At 45.2% G+C, this 21,173-nt stretch overlaps 1 protein-coding gene across 9 annotated transcripts in view; it reads left to right on the top strand.

Annotated features, from left to right (window-relative positions):
- Positions 1 to 21,173, top strand: part of dlg3 (discs, large homolog 3 (Drosophila)) — a 358,637-nt gene that overhangs the window by 212,363 nt on the left and 125,101 nt on the right. Inside the window, exon 1 of one of the 9 annotated variants that reach the window (XM_078412475.1) lies at positions 4,883 to 4,934. The exons of the other annotated variants lie outside the window; for them this stretch is intronic. Within the exon in view, the coding sequence (XP_078268601.1) occupies positions 4,903 to 4,934 (32 nt within the window). The 5' untranslated portion in view covers positions 4,883 to 4,902. Of the gene's footprint in view, positions 1 to 4,882; positions 4,935 to 21,173 lie in introns of those variants that run through there. 9 annotated transcript variants of the gene reach the window in all.

The following is a 21,173-nucleotide window of genomic DNA, read 5'->3' as shown; positions in this document are numbered from 1 at the left end:
TGTCTACCAAAAATTCTGTGTCCGTGAATCGATCATGGACATAGAGGCGCCGGTTCTGGCCAATCGTAACTGCCCCTATGTACGATCGGCCGAGGCATTTCCCGCGAAGGTACAAGGCAAACGACAGTTGCGGGATTCGTTACCCCATCGTAGGTGATAATAGCACCAGCCGCGCTTGTGCGGATCTTTTTGGCGGGCTTTCGGAGAATTGGCGGGAGACGTGGCGCCATCTTGCCGTCGCTGTGGCGTGGTCACCGATGTCGAGACTTTGTTGATTGAACCACTTGCCTTGTTTTTTGCCGCTATGAGCGCGTCCGCTTTCGCTGCATATGCTTCGGGGTCCTTAAAAGAACAATCCGTAAGCAGCAGTCGGACATCCTCGGGAAGTTTCTCGCGGAATGCCTGTTCAAACATCGGGCAATCCGTATGCTCACTGGCTAGCATCATCATTTCGGCCATGAGGACGGAAGGCAGTTGGTCTCCAAGATCCGGTAGGTGCAGAAGTTTTGCCGTCCACCATGCTTATTCAACCCGAAGGTTCGCAGTAATACCTTCTTCATGGCCTCGTACTTGTCTTCCGCAGGTGAATTTACGATGAACCGCATCACGCGCTTGGTTGTGTCCGGCGATAGAGCGCTGACGAGGTAGAAGTACTTCGTGGATTCGTCCGACACCTTCTTTATATGGAATTGAGCCTCGGCGTGGATAAACCAAGCTTGCGGTGCGTACGTCCAAAATAACGGAAGATGAACGCCTGCCGCGCTTGACTCCGGTGTGCCCTGCTCGGTCATCGTCAACGAGGCGTCGGGTTCCTGCTCAGTCGGTGATCGTCCAGATCACGTCAGGGGGCACCAATATGGCGAGTCCGAAACTTGTTGGTTGTAGACGAAGTTTATTGCAGCCGCAATACACGAATACAAAGTTAAACAACAAGGTACAGGACAACCAATACAAACTTACTGTCTTCCTTGAAGACTTCGCCGAACTGACTAAATCGGGCGCCAAACGCGCACCTGACATCGCTGGCCAATCAGCGATGTCGTTCCCTGGACCAATCCCCATGGTCGCGTTCCCACGTGACCTCGCTGGCCAATCCGAGGGTTCGACGACCTGGACCATTCTCTATGGTCGCTACAACCTCATACTTACCTGAATTGAACGACACCTTGCAATTCTGGGCCAATTTGCTACAATCTGCTGCAATTTGATATAATCTGATGCAATTTTTGACAACCTTCTTCACTGTCTGCGATATCTCTTATTTTAGTGTCATCTTCAAACTTACTAATCTAGCTCTCTCGCTGCTCCCCCTCTGTGATTTCTCCTGCTCTACGACCACATTTTGACCCAGACTCGCTACCACAGCCACATCTGCTTTCTTGGGACTTGCCTGCGCCTCCATCTTCTGCCTCGGGGTTTCCAGCTCCGTTTCCAGACCTCCCAATTCGGACACAACCCGAACTACCAGCTCCAACAGTCTATCTGCCGCTTTTCAGAACAATTCTCCTTCCGTGCCCTGCGTTGTACCCTGGCTGCGATGCGCCGGCACCAGCAGGCCCTCACCCTGACTCCCCCGCAGCTCCAGGCCTCACTAACCCACACCTACAACGGGCCCCAACTGTACTTTATTCTTCGCCGGATCCGCGCCCTCAACTCTCGATTCCTCGCCTACCTGGACTCCACCAAGGCTCGCAAACTCACCCACCTCCAGACGGCTGCCTCCACCGACACTCCTCGGCAGCGATTCGACCGCCCGCAGGCCCGGAGCACCACCGCTGCTCCACTCCGCCGGCCCGTACACCACGAGGCCGAGTCCCGCGACGCCATTGCTGCCACCAGGAGCAGTACCGATCCTCACCGCCTCCCCGGCCGATCCCAGGCCCGGACCACCGAAGCTGCCGCTGCCCACGTCCACTGCCTCCCCGAGGCAACCACTGCCAACTTCCGAGGCCTACCTGAGGCTGCCACCGCCGCAGACCTCCACCGCCTCCCCGGTGCCGCTGCCACCGCCGCAGACCTCCACCGCCTCCCCGGGGCCGCTGCCACCGCCGCAGACCTCCACTGCCTCCCCGGGGCCGCTGCCACCGCCACACACCTCCACCGCCTCCCCGGGGCCGCTGCCACCGCCGCAGACCTCCACCTCCTCCCAGGGGCCGCTGCCGCCGCCGCCGACCTCCACCGCCTCACCGGGGCTGCCACCGCCGACGTCCAAGGCCTACCTGAGGCTTCCACCGCCGCTGCCTCCGAGCTCCACTGCCTCCCCGGGGCCGCTGCCACCGACGTCCAAGGCCTCTTCACCGCCGCTGCCGCCGGCATTCCTGACCTCTTCACCGCCGCTGCCGCTGACATTCCCGACCTCCACCGCCGCTGCCACCGACAGTCCTGACCTCATCGCTGCCACCGACCTTCCTGACCTCTTCATCGCCGCCGACGTCCTCCCCGGCCATTCGCTGACCGGGCCGACCGCCACTTACCCGGGCTCCAGTTTTCCGCGGGCCTCCCCAAGCGACCGTGTCAACCCGCACCGCTCCACCGCCCAGTTCTACTTCCTCGACCGTAGAACCAGCCAATCCCCATCTACTAACACTCTCCTCCGCCTAGCAGAGCTGGTTCTTACCATTAACAACTTCTCCTTTGACTCCTCCCACTTCCTCCAAACCAGAGGCGTAGCTATGGGCACTCGCATGGGCCCTAGCTATGCCTGCCTCTTTGTCAGGTACGTCGAACAATCCCTGTTCCGGGCGTACACCGGCCCCATCCCCGAACTCTACCTCCGCTACATCGACAACTGCATTGGCGCTACCTCTTGTACCCATGCAGAACTCACTGACTTCATACACTTCACTTCCAATTTGCATCCTGCCCTTAAATATACCTGGACTATCTACAAACATCTTCCTCGTGTTTCTGGACCTCACCATCTCCATCACAGGAGACAGACTAGTGACTGACATCCCACTGACTCGTACAGCTATCTGGACTACACTTCTTCCCACCCGGTCTCCTGCAAAAAGTCTATCCCCTACTCCTAATTCCTCCGTCTACGCCGCATCTGCGCCCGGGATGAGGTGTTTCACACTAGGGCATCAGAGATGTCCTCATTCTTCAGGAAACGGGGCTTCCCCTCTTCCATTATAGATGGGGCTCTCACTAGGGTCTCTTTTACATCCCGCAGCTCCGCTCTTGCTCCCCCTCCCCCCACTTATAACAAGGACAGAATCCCCCTCGTTCTCACCTACCACCCCACCAGCCAGCGCATCCAACAAATCATCTGCCAACATTTCCGTCACCTACAACGGGACCCCACCACTGGCCATATCTTCCCATCCCCTCCCCTCTCTGCGTTCCGCAGAGACCGTTCCCTCCGTAACTCCCTGGTCCACTCGTCCCTTCCTACCCAAACCACCCCATCCCCGGGCACTTTCCCCTGCAACCGCACGAGATGCAACACCTGTCCCTTTACCTCTCCCATCAACTCCATCCAAGGACCCAAACAGTCTTTCCAGGTGAGACAGAGGTTCACCTGCACCTCCTCCAACATCATCTATTACATCCGCTGCTCCAGATGTCAACTTATTTACATCGGAGAAACCAAACGCAGGCTCCGCGATCGTTTCGCTCAAACCCTGCGCTCAGTCCGCATTAACCAATCTGATCTCCCGGTGGCTGAGCACTTCAACTCCCCCTCCCATTCCCAGTCTGACCTTTCTGTCATGGGCCTCCTCCAGTGCCATAGTGAGTCCCACCGGAAATTGGAGGAACAGCACCTCATATTTCGCCTGGGCAGCTTGCAGCCCAGTGGTATGAACATTGACTTCTCCAACTTTAGATAGTTCCTCTGTCCCTCTCTTCCCCTCCCCCTTCCCAGATCTCCCACTGTCTTCCTGTCTCCACCTATATCCTTCCTTTGTCCCGCCCCCCTGACATCAGTCTGAAGAAGGGTCTCGACCCGAAATGTCGCCCATTCTTTCTCTCCTGAGATGCTGCCTGACCTGCTGAGTTACTCCAGCATTTTGTGAATAATTGCCTTCTCATCCAATTCATTGAAATAAATGATGACTGACTATTGGTCCAGCACTGATCCCTGTGACATACCGCTCGTCACAGGACTCCAGGCCGATAAAGAATCTTTCACCATCATCCTCTTTCCGACCATCAAGCCAATTATTTATCCACTCTCCCTGAATCTCATGCAATGTACCCTTTCAAACCAGCCTGCCATGCGGAAACTTGTCAAAAGCCTTACTAAAGTCTATTTAGACGGAGCAGTACCCTGCCTTCCTCAACCCTCTTGGTTACTTCTTCACTGAGAAAAAAATCAAGCCAATCATGGTTCGATATCGATATTCCAATTACTTGCAAGTGACTGTTTCTTTAAATAGCGATGTCCAAACCCTCTCTGTACGTTTTGCTAAATTGCAGGATCCAGTACTGTGTTTTATTAAAATCACAACACCACCACATTAAATATTTTAATGGTGCTCCCTGTTGTTTCAGGTGTGTACCTAAACTGCTTTACTGAATTCCTGAGTAAAATGGTGATGAAGTTCCTGTGAAAACCAGGCAGCTAATTTTATAGCCCCATTCTAGTATCCAGAAATAAAACTAACCACTTGTTCATCTTCTAACTCTGCACAAGGATACTTCATTCTTGTTCTCTCTCTCCCTCCCTTTCCCTCTCCCCATCACTGCCCTCTCACTAGAACTCCAATCCCCTCCCAACTCCACTATTGAATTTAAATATCTTCAATCTCTCTGAGCCAGTGCACTTAGGTATTCTAGCCAGCGTGATATAGGATTGGATTGTTGTGTGCCTGTAGGTGGAGTGATGGATTGTGCAATAACCACTGTGCTACAGAGTTATAATCAAGTTCGGGGCGTGGGCTGCAAACCGAAGCTATTATGGCTCAAGATATTCAATACCAAGAGGCTGTGTGAGTACCAGGATATTTTGCGATATATTTAAATGCATAATAAGTTGTCTGAGGCTTACAAATGTAGTAAAGGTGAAGCAACAACTAGAGATTACTTCATTTGCACCTTTAGGAATGTACTTCCTGGTCATGGAGCAGTCTGCGGGTTTCCAAACAGTTGAGCAGCATTCTAGACAGAAACTAGCAAAGCATAAAAGGTACTTGTCAGTCACTCCTCGGTAGGAATACTTTACTCTGAGATTTAGTGTTCAGACTCTAAGCAACCAGGGTATTCAGCATTATCTCCTACAATTCCAGGGCCAGTATTACAAACTGATTTGAGGCATGTCATTATATGTAGAAACTTGAGTTTTAATCCTGTAAAACTCGAAAGTTTACATTCATAATTTCACATGAAATTTCAAGCAATTTGAATGTCCAATTCTGGAAGAATGACCAGTTAAATTAAATAGTGAAGTGGGATTATCAGAACTTGCTACAATGCAGTAGAACTTCAGTACTTTACTAAAACCTATATAATGTAACCCTTGCAAGGCCTAACATCACCTCTGGGCCTTGCACACAGCCAGCATGTATTAAAGAATGACTGTGTTGATGCCTGTAGTTTTCCATTTATTTACTTCATTGCACTCTGGCTATTTTAGTATATTTTGTACTTTTACAAAGTTTACTTGTTGCATGCAAAATTTACCCCTGTATAGCTAAAGTACTAATATACAACTCTAATCCACAACCTGAAGCTGGCGAGCTGCATTCTGCGCTGAGATTTAGAGAGTGAGAGACAAATTAGGTTAAAAGGGAATATTCACTGTCAGAAACTGATTAATTGTATCTCAGTCCTGAAAAGTACATCAGCAATATCACACCCTTGGAACATTTACTCTTTGGTTCAGAGAGTCCTGAGAAGCAAATGTTGTAAATAGTTTTTCAATTGCAGTTATTTAGAGAAACTCAAAGTTCCATGATGCTGGTGTGCATGTTGAGATATTGTACAGTGATATCTTGCAAAGGAGATGTGAGATATTTGTTCTTGAAATTAGCCATAAACTCTTTTTAATCTATGACAGATAAGATATTAGTTTGTTGGTGCTCATATTTTGGGTGTTTAGAGTTTCCAGAAACTCGAAAATATATTTGGCAGCACATTTATGGCAAATTGTAGCAGACACGTTGTTCATGATGATATCAATGCACATGGGGTGAATGTCCAGCACCAGTTTGCAGAGCAGACCAATCATAATGGTAGAGATTGTCCAATACTGATCTGAGTCCTGTGCTGCATTTTGGAGCTCGGTTTACCAGCATTTAACCCCCAGTAACCTCTCATGGCACAACACTAGGAAAGCTTTCAACCCATACAACTCTTCCCAGCCTGGCCATTCACACTCCATCACCAGCTTGTTTACATAATTAGTAGGCAATTTACTATTCTAAAAGTCCCTTGCTTCAAGTTGTAAAATTCTAGTCATAGAGTCAGACAGCATGGCAACAGTCCCTTCAGCCCAATTTGTCCATGCCGACCAAGATGAACAATTTACGCTAAGCTTCTCATTTTAACCCAACAAACAGCTAACAATGGCCTGTTTCATTTATCATCGTTACTTTTTTGCATATCTTTCATTCATTGTTCTTTATCTCTCCACATCACTGTCTATATCTCTCATTTCCCTTATCCCTAACCAGTCTGAAGAAGAGTCTCGACCCAAAACATCACCCATTCCTTCTCTCCAGAGATGCTGCCTGTCCTGCTGAGTTACTCCAGCTTTTTGTGTCTATCTTCAGTTTAAACCAGCATCTGCAGTTCCTTCGCACACATTTAACCATTTACGCTAGTCCCATTTGCCCTCGTTTGGCCCATATCCCTCTAAACCTTTCCTATTCATGTACCTGTTCAAATGTCTTTAAAGCGCTGTTACATTACCAGCCTCACCTGCTTCTTCTGGCAGCTCGGTCTATATACCCACCATCCTCAGTGTGATGTATTCAAGAGAGAGTTAGATCTAGCTCTTGGGGCTAAAGGAATCAAGGGATATGCGCAGAAAGCAGAACGGGGTACATAATCATATTGAATGGTGGTGCTGGCTCAAAGGGCCGAATGGGCTACTCCTGCACCTATTTTCTATGTTTCTAAGAGGTTGCCCCTTGGGTTCCTATTAAATCTTTTCTCTCTCACCTTAAATCTATGCCTGGTTGTTGATTCCCCATACTCTAGGTAAAGACTCCAAGCATTCACCCAATCTATTCCCCTCATAATTCTACACAACTACTAGACCAAGTGGACCCGTTGGGCCCAAACCTCTCCTGCATTGGTGCAGCACCCTCTCCTCCCCCCCTCCCCTCTCCCCCTCCCCTTCCCCTCTCCCCCCATCCCCCCTCCCTCCATCCCCATCCCTCCACCGCCCTCCCCTTCCCCCTTCCCCTCCCCCCCACTTCATCCCCCTCAACCCCCCTTATCCTCCTTCCATCCTCCCCCTCCCTCCTTAGGAGATAGATTTAAATTTTAAAATGTGAATAACTTAAAAAATATAACACCGATTTCAATGAAATGTCTTCCATTCGGCATGGTAGCGCAGCGGTAGAGTTGCTGCTTTACAGCGAATGCAGCGCCGGAGACTCAGGTTCGATCCTGACTACGGGTGCTGCACTGTAAGGAGTTTGTACGTTCTCCCTGTGACCTGCGTGGGTTTTCTCCGAGATCTTCGGTTTCCTCCCACACTCCAAAGACGTACAGGTATGTGGGTTAATTGGCTGGGTAAATGTAAAAATTGTCCCTAGTGGGTGTAGGATAGTGTTAATGTACGGGGATCGCTGGGCGGCACGGACTTGGTGGGCCGAAAAGGCCTGTTTCCGGCTGTATATATATGATATGATATGACAATGACAAGTAAGGTGGGCCTAAAATTGTTGCGCTATCGTGTACCGTTTTGGCTGTAGTTCAGGAACAAACAAACAAGAGTTTTAGTATATAGATGTATGAGGCACCTGAGGCACACTACTAGTCACAGGTCAGCAGTCTGAAAAACAACCTTCCACCATCACCCTCGTGAGCCCAATTCTCTACCCAGTCGGCTATCTCTCCTCGGATCCCATATGATCTAACTTTCAAGAGCAACCTACCATGCGGAATCATCATATGCCTTGCTGAAGTTTATAGAGACAAGATCTATGCTTCGTCCTCAACAACCTTTTTGGTTACTCCTCATCATAATTGGAGGTGATCTCTAACTCAGTCACACTCTGGTAATTGCTACCTTTGATAATCTCCAGGAGATATTATTAGCTTCAGAAGATGTATTAACATACTGGAGACTAAAAACAACATGTATACTTTACACATATGATGATGCCATTTTGTCAGATTTACACTTGACTCATTTACATATTTACATTCAAACATACCACATCGCTTTCTTTCTCTGCAAAACTGTATCACAGATAAACAACAATTGCAGCTCCAGCCTGTTCATTGGCTCTCATAGATGGTTAGACATTCTTAATTGCATCTGAGTTTCAAACCAGTGTAGTTTCTTCTTGAGTGATGAATTCTGATAAATTTGTGACTTAATTCTCTGTTGATGTGTCTACTCTTCAGTAACTGATCTATATCCACCTGGACATAATCCATCATCACACATTTCCTCAGTGTGTTCTCATGCATTTCTTGCTGCAATTATTTGGCAATCATGGACATTTCTGACTTTTCCTCCAATTCATACATTATATTGTTTAGTGCTACAGACTTGCACTGTCTTATCAATATGTCACTTCTCCACGTTCATATATTCTTTGTCAAATTCAAAACTTTCATTATCTTGTGTGGTTTAAAATTCTTCTTTTTGCTTCTCCCAAAGAGTTGATAGATTATATGAATCATAATTTCCACTACTGTCTCTGTACTCTCTCTTCTAAATGAACTGAAGTACATTGGTGACTGTGACAAAGCAACAACTGTTCTGCTATGAATTCTGTGGTGAATTGTGGTGCAGTGCTTGAATAGGAAGTTAACTAAACAATGATTCACGATTAAACATGAATGACCTTGGAAAACGTGTCCCTTCAACATTTCTCTAAGATTACGTGCAACCTTTTGGCTATATTAGGCTGGATGGTATGAGGGAATGAATGAATGAATGAATGAATGAATGAATACGTGATAGATACTGTTGGTCCTCTCAAACAGATATAATGTGAATTGAGATCTGTAAATGACATCTGCAGCTCACAATGTACTCTCTTTTTTTGCATAATCCTATTCACTTTTATACGGAGTGCAAAGTACAAATTATTACTCAAGATGTTGACTTTTCCTGTCCATCGTCTGAGGTGTAACTTATTAATAGCACTGACTCCATGGTATGAAGCACCGCACCACATGCAAACCTTTTGTCATGTCATAAGCAGAGTAGTAAGCATTGCTTAACCTAATAAACTCTGGAGTAACATTGATTTACATCTAAGAAAGGAGATGTGTTTTGTCACATTTTCTGCCCTCTTCATTTTTACAATGACTTTGTCTTTGATGGTTGTAAACATTTGGCATCCATCTTTAATCAGTGAATAACTTCAATTTGGACAAAAGCACAGGGACTTTAAGTTTCACATTAATGTGATGTAATTCCTTGAGATCCTCCTTTACAATGTGAAGGGTATCCTCAGTAAGAGGCCATATTCTATTGTATATTTACGCTGATATAACATTGAATCTTTTTGTCTGTATTTAATTGATTGTATGTGGATGGTAGGTCTATCTGCATGAATAACTTGGCTCTTGTCAATGTTGCACAAATACCTTGAGATGTCACAATGCATATCGCTCATTACTGACCTTTTGTTTGAGAGTCACAGAGTGTAACATAATCTAAACAATTTTTTGGCCTTAGTTATTTCTATAAGAGCAGCTGCCCATTTACACTGAGTCATTTTAACTAAAATTCCAAGTTTTCCAGCTTGTGTAGGTCTTCCATTTCTCTTTTTATGTGTGCCTTGCAGTTAGTAATGCATCCTTAGAAAAACATTCATATTTCTGCAATAGTATTATTTGGCAGTATATGGATGGATACTGAATACATTTTACTAATACATCTCAAGATTTCTTTGCCAATCCTTCATGTAATATCAGATGCTCTGCATGGCCAACCGTGACTGTTGACAATCCTAGTCACTAAACACCATAACACACAATACATTTAAATTATCATGGTACTTTTAGTACTTAAGGGAGAATATCTTAAGACTACCTCTACTTCTTGTGAATAGTGATTGGCTGAATTTTGGACATCTCTATCCATGATAGAACAAATTATTACTATATGTAGACACAAAATGCTAGAGTAACTCAGTGGGACAGGCAGCATCTCTGGAGAGAAGAAATGGGTGAAGTTTCGGGTCGAGACCCTTTGAGATAGATCGAGACATTTCAGGTCGAGACCCAAAACGTCACCCATTCCTTCTCTCCAGAGATGCCTGTCCCGCTGAGTTACTCCAGCATTTTGTGTCTATCTTTGGTTTAAACCAGCATCTGCAGTTCCTTCCTAAACTATTGCTGTATATTTATTGATTTAAACCGACTAGTCATTTATTTTGTGTTTTAATATTGCTGCTTCCAATCATTTCCACTGATCACATTTCATTCTGGTGTGGGTCTTTTCTTTCTGAACCAGCTTGGATGGTTTGCAGATCTCTCTCTCTGTATTTTCCTGTTGCACACATTTCCAACACCAGTTAATTTAGTAACAGTGCTCTGGCTAGTTAGTTTGAATTTGGATCTACATGCCATTTGAGAAAAATCCCTTCGTCTGACTCATACAACACTTTGTCTCCTTCAAGGAACAGACCAGCAGTGATATTGCTTCGGTAACAAGAATCTGTACTATTCCACCCAAGCATTGACTTTGTTCCTGAGGTGCTTTTGTTACTGATTTCTATCTGGCAACAGGTGAAATTCTAGACTAGCATGCATGCAATAGGTCTCAGACCTAATCACTTCAACAGAATAACGTTCCTACACCATCTTCAGGTGTAGTTCCTTTTTAACCATAATTAGTTCCTTTTTAACACTAGCACACACTTTGAATACTGTTTGCAGTAATGAAGATTTTCATCTTGGTCATGTACACCATAAAGGACTCACAAGCTCAAGTGTACAGTCCTATGCTACCTAAGTATCTTATCTGTGCTTTCCCTGCCATTGTTTTTCCCGTTTCCTGCCTAACTGGTGGCATTGCTACACCCAAGCATAACCTCCCCTACACTCATTACTCCTGTATGTTTAGTTATTCATTTATCAGTGTTTTTGTCTGCACTGCCATTCCTTTTTTGTTACTTGTTGTGATTTGTTGTGGACCCAGGAACAAAATCAGCCCCAGAGTTACTCTCTCATCCTTGACAGCTGAGCTTTGAACTTTGTGTGTAGGATGGAACTGCAGGTGCTGGTTTACACCGAAGATAGACACAAAATGCTGGAGTAACTCAGCGGGACAGGCAGCATTTCTGGACAGCTTTGAACTTCTGTGGGTCAGAGCCATTAATTAGCAATGATCAGAAGATGTTTCAAAGAATATCTTTAAAATCTTTTTTTTGTGTTTGAGCTGACACGTTGGTTGATGTTTCATCTTTGCACTAGTTGTACTTTAGTCTAGTTTATTGTCGTATGTACCGAGGTACAGTGAAAAGCTTTTATTGCGTGCTAACCAGTCAGTGGAAAGACAATCCATGATTACAATTGAGCTATCCACACTGTACAGATACACGATAAAGGGAACAATATGAATAACGTTTAGTGCAAGATAAAGCCAATAAAGCATAGTTAAAGTACAAAACGCTGCTGTAAAATAGAGATTTAACAGATTGGAACAATTGTTATGTGTGATTGCAGATCGACTTCTGTGTCTAGCACACAAAGAGTCGCCTAGATTGGGCACCATCTTGGAGCATATGGATTTATGTGGAGATAGTTTGTGAGACAGACTGGTGGCGCTGAGAAGTACAATCCAAAGAAATATATTAGAAACAAGTAGAGCTTCAAAATATGTCAAGAGTGCTGGATCTACATGCCATTTGAGAATTTGGATCTACATGCCATTTCTTTAGAAGGGTCTCGACCCGAAAAGTCATCCATTCCTTCTATCCAGAGATGTTGCCTGTCCCGCTGAGTTACTCCAGCGTTTTGTGTCTATCTTCGGTGAAAACCAGCATCTGCAGTTCCTTCCTACACATATATTCTGCTTGGGTAGTTTGTAACCCAATGGAATAAATATTGAATTTTTCAGATTATAATATCCTCCAGGTAACCCACTTCCAAGTTACCTCCCACACACCTACCCTTCCATGTAGTTTTCCTCTCTCTTTGTTCACCTTTCTCATCCTCCTCCCTCACCTGGTACCATCTGCCCATCAATCCCTTCCCACCTGGTTTCACCTCTCACCTAACATCTCTATCCCACCCTCTCTCCCTCACACTGCTATTTATTGACAAACTTTTCTGTTCCTTCTCAATCTTCAACCCAAAACTTTGGCTTCCCTCTTTTGCCTCCTTGGATGCTACTTGACCCGTTAAGTTCTTTCATTTTCTGATCCTTATTTAAAATTGACTATATGTGTACTGATGTGTTTGCCTCCTCCAGATAGCTCTTTCTGCCTCCGATGACGTGTGTCACTGTCAGAGTTCAGCTGTCAGAGTTGAATAGTTTCCATCAAATGCAAGGTCTGAAAAGTGAGCATGAAATTTGTCACAGTGAAAAGTACAAGGGTGAAATGGAGAAAGAAAATTGTTGGTAGATGACCAGTGAAGGCATGTTCAGATGAAAAATGTCTGAGTCCATTGGTGCAGCAGATAAAATATGGTATATAAAGATGGATTCACTAATGCTGATCAAAGTCATCAATCAGTAAATCGTCAAAAAAAATTGAATTTTCCAGATTTTCTCAGAGAAAGAACGCAGAGAAGGTTTATGAGGATGTTTCCAACAATCGAGGTGCTGAGCTAGAGGGAGAGGTTGGGCAGGCTAGATCTTTATTCCTTGGAGCGCAGGAGGTTGAGGGCTGATCTTATAGAGCGTATAAAATCATAAGGGGGACAGATAAGGTGAATGCACTGTCTTTTACCCAAAGTAGGTGAATCAAGAACAAGAGAACATAGGTTTAAAATGAGAGGGAAAAGATTTAATAGGAAACTGAGAGACATCTTTTTCACATAGAGGGTGGTGGGTATATGGTTCAAGCTGCCAGAGGAAGTAGTTGAGGCAAGTACTGTAAGAACATTTAAAAGAGATTTGGACGGGTACATGGATATGAAAGGTTTAGAGGTATTTGGGCCAAATGGGGCAAGTGGGACAAGCGTCGGAGTTTTGGTAGGTATGGGCAATTTGGGCTGGACCTATTTCTGTGCCGTATGACACAATGAATCTAATTTTATTCATGGCATCGATCTCTGATATATTTTGTTCCTATTGTATCTAGAGATCTTCTTGGTTCTTTGTGGATATGCTGCCTCTCTTCCACTTACTACCTCTCTATCAAGGCCTTCTTGGACTCAGCTCTTATTCTTGATTTGCCATCTTTCATTATTTTTCACATCATTTACTTCAAGCACAAATGCGAGCTCCAGCTGCATCCACAATGCATCCCCTTTTAAAGAAATATGTTTCAGCTATAAGTAGTGCATCTAGTATTCACAGGCACTAACCACTCAAAGTGCTGACACATCCAGCCATTGAACAGTGTGGTTGGCATTGACAGAATGCAGTAGTCATTTAGATGAGCAGGCAGCATGAAGTTGGCCTGCTGCCTGCATTGTAATCAGCAGGTGTGGGTTAATTGTGTGTTGATCTCCACATCCGTTTTCAGGTTCAATTGAATTCAACTTCACTGATCCCCAACATGACCAGAATCCTGTTCTGAACTCGCAGAGCCAGGTTCATTAAGCACAACGTCAGCTGTGTATTCAAACTGGTAAAAGATGCAGGAGAAAATGTTACTCTTCATTCTGTTTATCTTAGCCAGCCGTGCTGTCTTCTAATTGAGACTGTGTCGATACTAACTGAATTAAATCTGCAAAAATTATACAATGTTCTTAAAGCATAGAAACTGGAGTGTTTAGCATCAGTTTTCGACAGCTGTTCTTGACAAAATTGCATTATTAAACAGACTACTGCAATCTCTCAATTATTATTTATTTAATCAAACTGCCATTTACGGAGCGCATAATCCTTATCCCTCCTTTGTCATCTAACCCTACCAGCTTATGCTTATGTGTAGGAAGGAACTGCAGACTGGTTTACACCAAAGATGGACACAAAATGCTGGAGTAATTCAGCGGGACAGGCAGCATGTCTGGAGAAATAGAATGGGTGGCATTTCGGGTCGGAACCCTTCTTCATGCTTTTGCTAATGTTCTCTTCCCCCTCATGCATACAAGTAATGTAACTGTGCTATTTGTCACAGGTATTTAGTGTATGGTGGGAAGTTATACATTCTAAGTACCTTACAGGTAAATAGTCTCATTGCTATATAGGGATTCTTCACACTTTTGCTCTTCTGATCAGACCCATAATGTATGTTACCATGATTCCACGGCTAGGGCTGAATGGGCAGATGACAGGGCCCTTTGTAGTTCAGTTCCTTGATGGATCGGGAATTCACAGGATTTTAATTTATTGCTTTGCTGGTCATAAAAAAAATCTCAAGTTTCTCAAGAAATATATTTTCCCAGTTTAGCCACAGATATGTTGGAGCTATTGTAGCGTTGTTTTGTCTGCATGAATTAGCCAATATTGAATCTGGAAGTCAGAAATTTGATAAGAGTTTTATAGTCAAGATTAAGCAGGATTTTGAATCTGTAAGAATTACAGTAGGAAGGTAGGGTTGGCAATCTGTCAGGGTGAATGCAAGCTGTACTATGCTTTCAAATGTAGCTACCTTAAAACTGTCGGGCAAGATGATTTTTCCTGCATTTGGAACAAAAGTTGCTGCCTATGATGATAAAATAGGGTGTTGTAAAATTCACCAGAATACCTGTGAGTCCTGGGTTCCCCTGAACAGTAGGTTTTTTATTATCAGCTGGAACTTGGTCAATGTTTTCATTGAAAACATAATGGTGAATTAAATTACATTGTTACTCATTGAGAAGTGCATCATCATGAAACATTTGCAGTCGGAAACCCCCAACCCACTGCAAAAGATGAGAAATGCAGTTTCTGAAAAATGAATAGAGTGAGAAAAAATCCTTCTGGACTCCCAGTTAGTGCTCTGTCACCTGATCCAGCACGTAGGCAGTTGTACGAAAATTGAGGGAGTAAAGCAAAGATAGGCAGTTGTAAGTTATCTGCCGTTCTTATTAGTGGTTTATCAGGTGTCTGCTGTTCTCAAACACAGCTTATGTGTTAATTCTGCAATATGTTTGTTGCGAAATGATATAGGCGTCACAGTCACCCAAAGTCAGCAGTTGAACTGAATGTGCAGTCAGCATTTGCAGTTGTGTGCATTCCAAATCTGATCTTCAAGTCAGCATCAGCCTGTTTACTGAAATATATTAGAGAATGGGCCTTACACTCAACATCCACAAGACAAAGATCCAGTACAAACCTGACCTTACTGTCCTCTGGTAATAAAGATTCACAGCAAGACATTGGAAAACATGGACCACTTCCCCCATCCAGGGAGCCATCTCTCGACAAAGGAAGGCACAGATGGTGAAATTCACTATCTCTTTCAGTGCATTAGCACAGCGTTTGCTCAATTGGGGAAAAGGATGTTTGAATTCAAGATCTCAGATCTGGCACATAATTCACAGACTAGAGTAATCCCTTTTCTCTTATATGTTTCTGAGTCCTGGAACACGTAGAGCAAGATTGTCAGGTCTATTGGAAAAATACCACAAATGACGTCATGGTGGAATTCTCCAAATCTATTGGAAGGATAAGCACACTAATGTCAGTATTGTCTCTTGAGCCATTTTCCCCAGCATTGAGGATCTGGTCTCATTCAGGCAGTTCCTATCAGCAGCCCGTACTGTTTACGTGCTCAACTACCGGCTCTCAAAAAAACACACAAGACACTGAGTTAAAAATATAAACAGAAAATGCTGAAAATAATTCCAGCTCTTTCTGTTTTTATTTCAGATTTTCAGCATCTGCAGTTCAAAAAAAAAAATCACACTATTCTGAAAATCGTGGGAAGAGATTAGCAGGCAGACAAAGGCAAAGTTCTGAAAATATGCTCACATATTCTTTGATAAAATGCAACATTCACAACATTGGCAATCCTTGGCTCCTAAACACCCAAAGTGGTGAGGGAAATCTCTTGTCCCATCTGTGATAGTATGTAGTTCCCATGTTGTACTCATCTGCCATTAAACTAGAGTAGCAGCAAGTCATCTTCAATCACTGACTGCATGGGTTTCCGCCCAGGGCTCCAGTTTCCTCCCACATCCCAAAGACATGGTGGTAGGTTGATTTAGCCACTGTAAATTACCCCTTAGTGTAAGTGGGTGGAAAGGGATAGGTGGTTTTTTCCTAACATATCCCTTTCCATTGATTTGGCTTAAACAGTATTGTAATACAGTGAACATTATGGTGCAAATCTCGTGCCCGGTGAACATATTTTTTATGAAATTGAGACATTTCACTAAAAGTAAGTGTAGAAATTTATATTAAGCAGTGCCATCAGTTTAATTAAATGAAATGGATGTATTTTGTGAATATATGCAGATATCCTTTTTAACCCTTTCGCAGCAATACAAAAAAGCAAGTCATGGATGAAAGCCATGTGCTGCTTTTAGTTCTGGGAAAACATCCTTTCCACCATACCTCCCCAACATAAGGTCATAAGGAAGAGAAGTAGAATTAGGCTATTCGGCCCATCAAGTCTACTCCACCATTCAATCATAGCTGATCTTTCTTTCCCTCCTAACCCCATTCTCCTGCCTTTTCCCCATAACCCCTGACACCTGTACTAATTAATCCTGCCAGAGTTAATCTGATCCATCATTGTCCTGAGATATTACTGCAGAGGTGTTTCTCTGAGAGTTGGGATTTGTTGTCAATACTTCCTGCTTGATTGAATGAGTTGAATGTCCCTTTCTCGTTCCATGAATTCTCCTGTTTGCAAGCAGGTTGTTCCATTGGAGCTGCGCACAATGCAAGAATGATCAAAGCTGAAGAATCACCTCATTTATTTCTCATTCTGTAGGATTTTCTTGCTCTTCTTCTATTTTGCTATTTCAAGTCAAGTCAAGTCAAGTCAAATTTATTTGTCACATACACATACTCGATGTGCAGTAAAATGAAAGTGGCAATGCCTGCGGGTTGTGCACAAAAAGAATTACAGTTACAGCATATAAATAAAGTTAATAAGTTACTAAACATAGCACAAAAAGTGTCGACAAAAATTTAGTCTCTGGGGTTATCAAAGTTGACAGTCCTGATGGCCTGTGGGAAGAAGCTCCGTCTCATCCTCTCCGTTTTCACAGCGTGACAGCGGAGGCGTTTGCCTGACCGTAGCATCTGGAACAGTCCGTTACTGGGGTGGCAGGGGTCCCTCATAATCTTGCTTGCTCTGGATCTGCACCTCCTGATGTATAGGTCCTGCAGGGGGACGAGTGTAGTTCCCATGGTGCGTTCTGCCGAACGCACTACTCTTTGCAGGGCCATCCTGTCCTGGGCAGAGCTGTTCCCAAACCAGACTGTAATGTTGCCGGACAGGATGCTCTCTACAGCCCCAGAGTAGAAGCAATGAAGGATCTTCAGCGACACTCTGAATTTCCTTAGTTGTCTAAGGTGGTAAAGGCGCTGCTTAGCCTTACCCACCAGTGCGGCAATGTGCGTTGCCCACGTCAGATCCTCTGCGATGCGGACTCCCAAGTATTTGAAACTGCTCACCCTATCCACAATAGACCCATTTATCTCCAGTGGCGTGTACGTCCTTGGATGTTTAGCCCTTCTGAAGTCCACAATCAGCTCCTTTGTATTAGTGACATTCAAGAGGAGGCTATTGTCCTGACACCAGAGTGCCAGATCAGCCACCTCCTCCCGGTAGGCCTTCTCATCGTTGTTGGAGATCCGGCCCACCACCACAGTGTCATCAGCAAACTTGATGATGGAGTTTGAGCTGAACCTGGCCCTACAGTCATGTGTGTACAGGGAGTACAGTAGGGGGCTAAGGACGCAGCCCTGGGGGGATCCTATGTTCAGGGTGAGGGAGCTAGATGTGTGTTCCCCCATCCTGACCACTTGGGGCCTGGCAGTGAGAAAGTCCAGGACCCAGGCACACAGAGGGGTGCTAAGCCCCAGTTCCAGCAGCTTTTCAACCAGTCTGCTGGGGACTATTGTGTTGAATGCTGAACTAAAGTCAATGAACAGCATCCTCACATAGCCCCCCTGGCTGTCCAGATGAGAGAGAGCGGTGTGTAGAACCTGGGAGACCGCATCATCCGTGGACCTGTTCGGACGGTATGCGAACTGTAGTGGGTCCATGTTGCGAGGAAGGAGGGCGCAGATGTGCTTCTTGACTAGCCTCTCCAAGCATTTCATGACAACCGAGGTGAGGGCCACCGGTCGGTAGTCATTTAAACACGCTGGAGAGGCATTCTTTGGCACCGGTACAATGATGGATCTTTTGAAGCATGCAGGGACCACGGACTTTGCCAAGGAGAGGTTGAATATTGTGGTGAGCACTGGAGCAAGCTGAGTAGCACAAGACTTTAGTACTCGCCCAGATATACCATCTGGGCCTCCAGCTTTCCTCGTGTTCACACGCGTCAGAGCCCACCTCACCTCATGCTCGGACACCGAGAATGTGTGCACATCCCCGGCGGTGGATCCCCCTCCAGCCTCGCTAGCCAGCGCCCCTTCGGTGCTGTTTTTAGACGGCGAGCTGGTGGTGTTACCCGTCTCGAACCGTGCGTAAAAAGAGTTCAGGTCATCAGCTAAGGAGGAGCCGGCACTTCCGGTTGAGGGGGTGCTGGACCTGTAGCTAGTTATAGTCCGTAGCCCCTGCCAAAGGCGCCTGGTGTCCTGCTGCTCCATCTGTGACTCCATCTTGTCCCGGTACCTCTTTTTTGCATCCTTCACTGCCCTTCGCAGTCGGTAGGACTCTCCCTTGTAGTCGTCCATGTTGCCGGATGCCAGGCCGGAGTTGTAAGCAGTGGTGCGAGCATTCAAGGCCACGCGAATAGACCTGTCCACCCAGGGTTTTTGGTTAGGGAAGATACTGACCCTTACCGTGGGGATGATGGTATCGGCTATAGTGGCAATGAAGTCCGTAACCGCTTCCGCAAACTCATTTACGTCTCTGGAACTTTCTTGGAACATGTTCCAGTCGACTTCGCTCAGTGCATCCTGCAGCATGGCCTCTGAATGGTCAGCCCACCGCTTTACGTTCCTCGTCACTGTCGCTTCCCGTACTATCCGTTGTTTGTACTCCGGCAGCAGGAAAATGGCAGCGTGGTCAGATTTCCCAAAAGGAGGGAGAGAAACGGCCTTGTAGCCTTTCCTGAACGGCGTGTAGCAGTGGTCCAAAGTTCTTTCCCCCCTGGTGACACACGTGATGTGTTGGTAGAAGTTGGGCATGACCTTTTTGAGATTTCCCCTATTGAAGTCTCCAGCCACCAGCACAGCCGCATCAGGGTTCTTGTTTTGGTGTTGACACAACACATCGTGTAGGGTGGACAGTGCCACGTCGGTGTCCGCATGCGGTGGGATATAGACGGCTGTGATGATCATCGAGCTGAACTCCCGGGGTAGGTAGAATGGTCGGCATAGGATAGTTAGATGTTCCAGGTCCGGCGAGCAGGAACGAGAAAGCGTCTTAATATTCCCAGGATTACACCAGTTATTATTGGTCAAGAAGCAGACTCCTCCGCCCTTGGATTTCCCGGATTCTTCCGTTCTGTCCGCCCGGAAAACAGTGAAGGACTCGGATGGGCAGATCACCTGGTCAGGCACCAGCGGGGTCAGCCATGTTTCGGTCAGACAAAGGATGTTACAGTTCTTTATGTCCCTCTGGAATCTGATCCTTGCCCTCAGGTCATCCAGCTTGTTCTCCAGGGACTGGACATTGGCCAGAAGTATGCTGGGCAGAGGTGGACGTAAGGCTTGGGTTCTCAGCCTGTTCCGAATCCCCCCTCGCTTCCCTCGGTGTTTTTTCCGACTTTCCCACTGACCTGCGCTCCCACTGCTGCTGCCGCGGTGCGCTCCTTTGATGATCTCTATCGGTATATCGGTGAGTAGATTTCTGGGTTTTTCTGGGTTATATTTCAATCTGCATTGTGCAGTCCTCTTTGGCAATGTGCTGTGATGTAGTATATAATGCTCCTTGACAATATGTTGTTCATTATTGTATTGTGCTCCTTGGCTCTGTGGCTGTACATTGTGCACTGCCCTTTGGCTACGTGTTTTGGTTCAGCATGTCATGTTCCTTAGACGTGTACAGTCGCACATTGTGTGGAAGTCCTTTGTGCTGTTTGCATCCAGGTGATCTATAACGGTACACAGGGGGTTAGTATAATTTTCTTCTGCTGGTCATAAAATACAGAACTCTGCAAGTCTGCTACAGCTTTATATTGTATTTGTTTTATTTTAAACGGTCAGGTTCTTGTGACTTAAGTGAATAAGTGTCAATAATTAATAGACAATAGGTGCAGGAGTAGGCCATTCAGCCCTTCGAGCCAGAACCGCCATTCAATGTGATCATGGCGGACCATTCACAATCAGTACCCAGTTCCTGTCCTCTCCCCATACCCCTGATTCCGCTATCATTAAGAGCTCTAACTCTCTCTTGAAAGGATCCAGAGAATCAGCCTTCACTGCCTTCTCAGGCAGAGAATTCCACAGATTTACAACTCTCTTGAGTGAAAAAGTTTAACAATTCTGAAATAAAATGGAACCAGTCTTGCTCAAGCCCTCTTTTCCCATCGTTTCCACATATTCTCTCATAATATTCAACAATACTAAATATAATGACCTTACTTTGCAAATATATTATTTCTTAATATAACAATAAATAAGATATGTATGACAGAAGTAAAACTGATTTTAGTTGCACTCAATTCAAGAAAACTACCCCATGTATAACATTAATCTGATCCCAGTTTTGACATATCAGTGGAATGAGAACGGTTTGTGTATACCAGGAGTTACATTTCATAGCAAGTCACATGCCGACACTATGAGGTACAGATACAATGAAAATCTTGCACAAAGCAGCATTGATGGGACATAACACAAATGCACAAAAAGCAAATTA

Source organism: Rhinoraja longicauda, chromosome 15 (genome assembly GCF_053455715.1).
Source record: "Rhinoraja longicauda isolate Sanriku21f chromosome 15, sRhiLon1.1, whole genome shotgun sequence".
In the NCBI taxonomy this organism is placed as follows: Eukaryota; Metazoa; Chordata; class Chondrichthyes; order Rajiformes; family Arhynchobatidae; genus Rhinoraja; species Rhinoraja longicauda.
The sequence above is the reverse complement of the archived record's forward strand: the minus strand, read 5'-3'. Positions and strand labels throughout refer to the sequence as shown.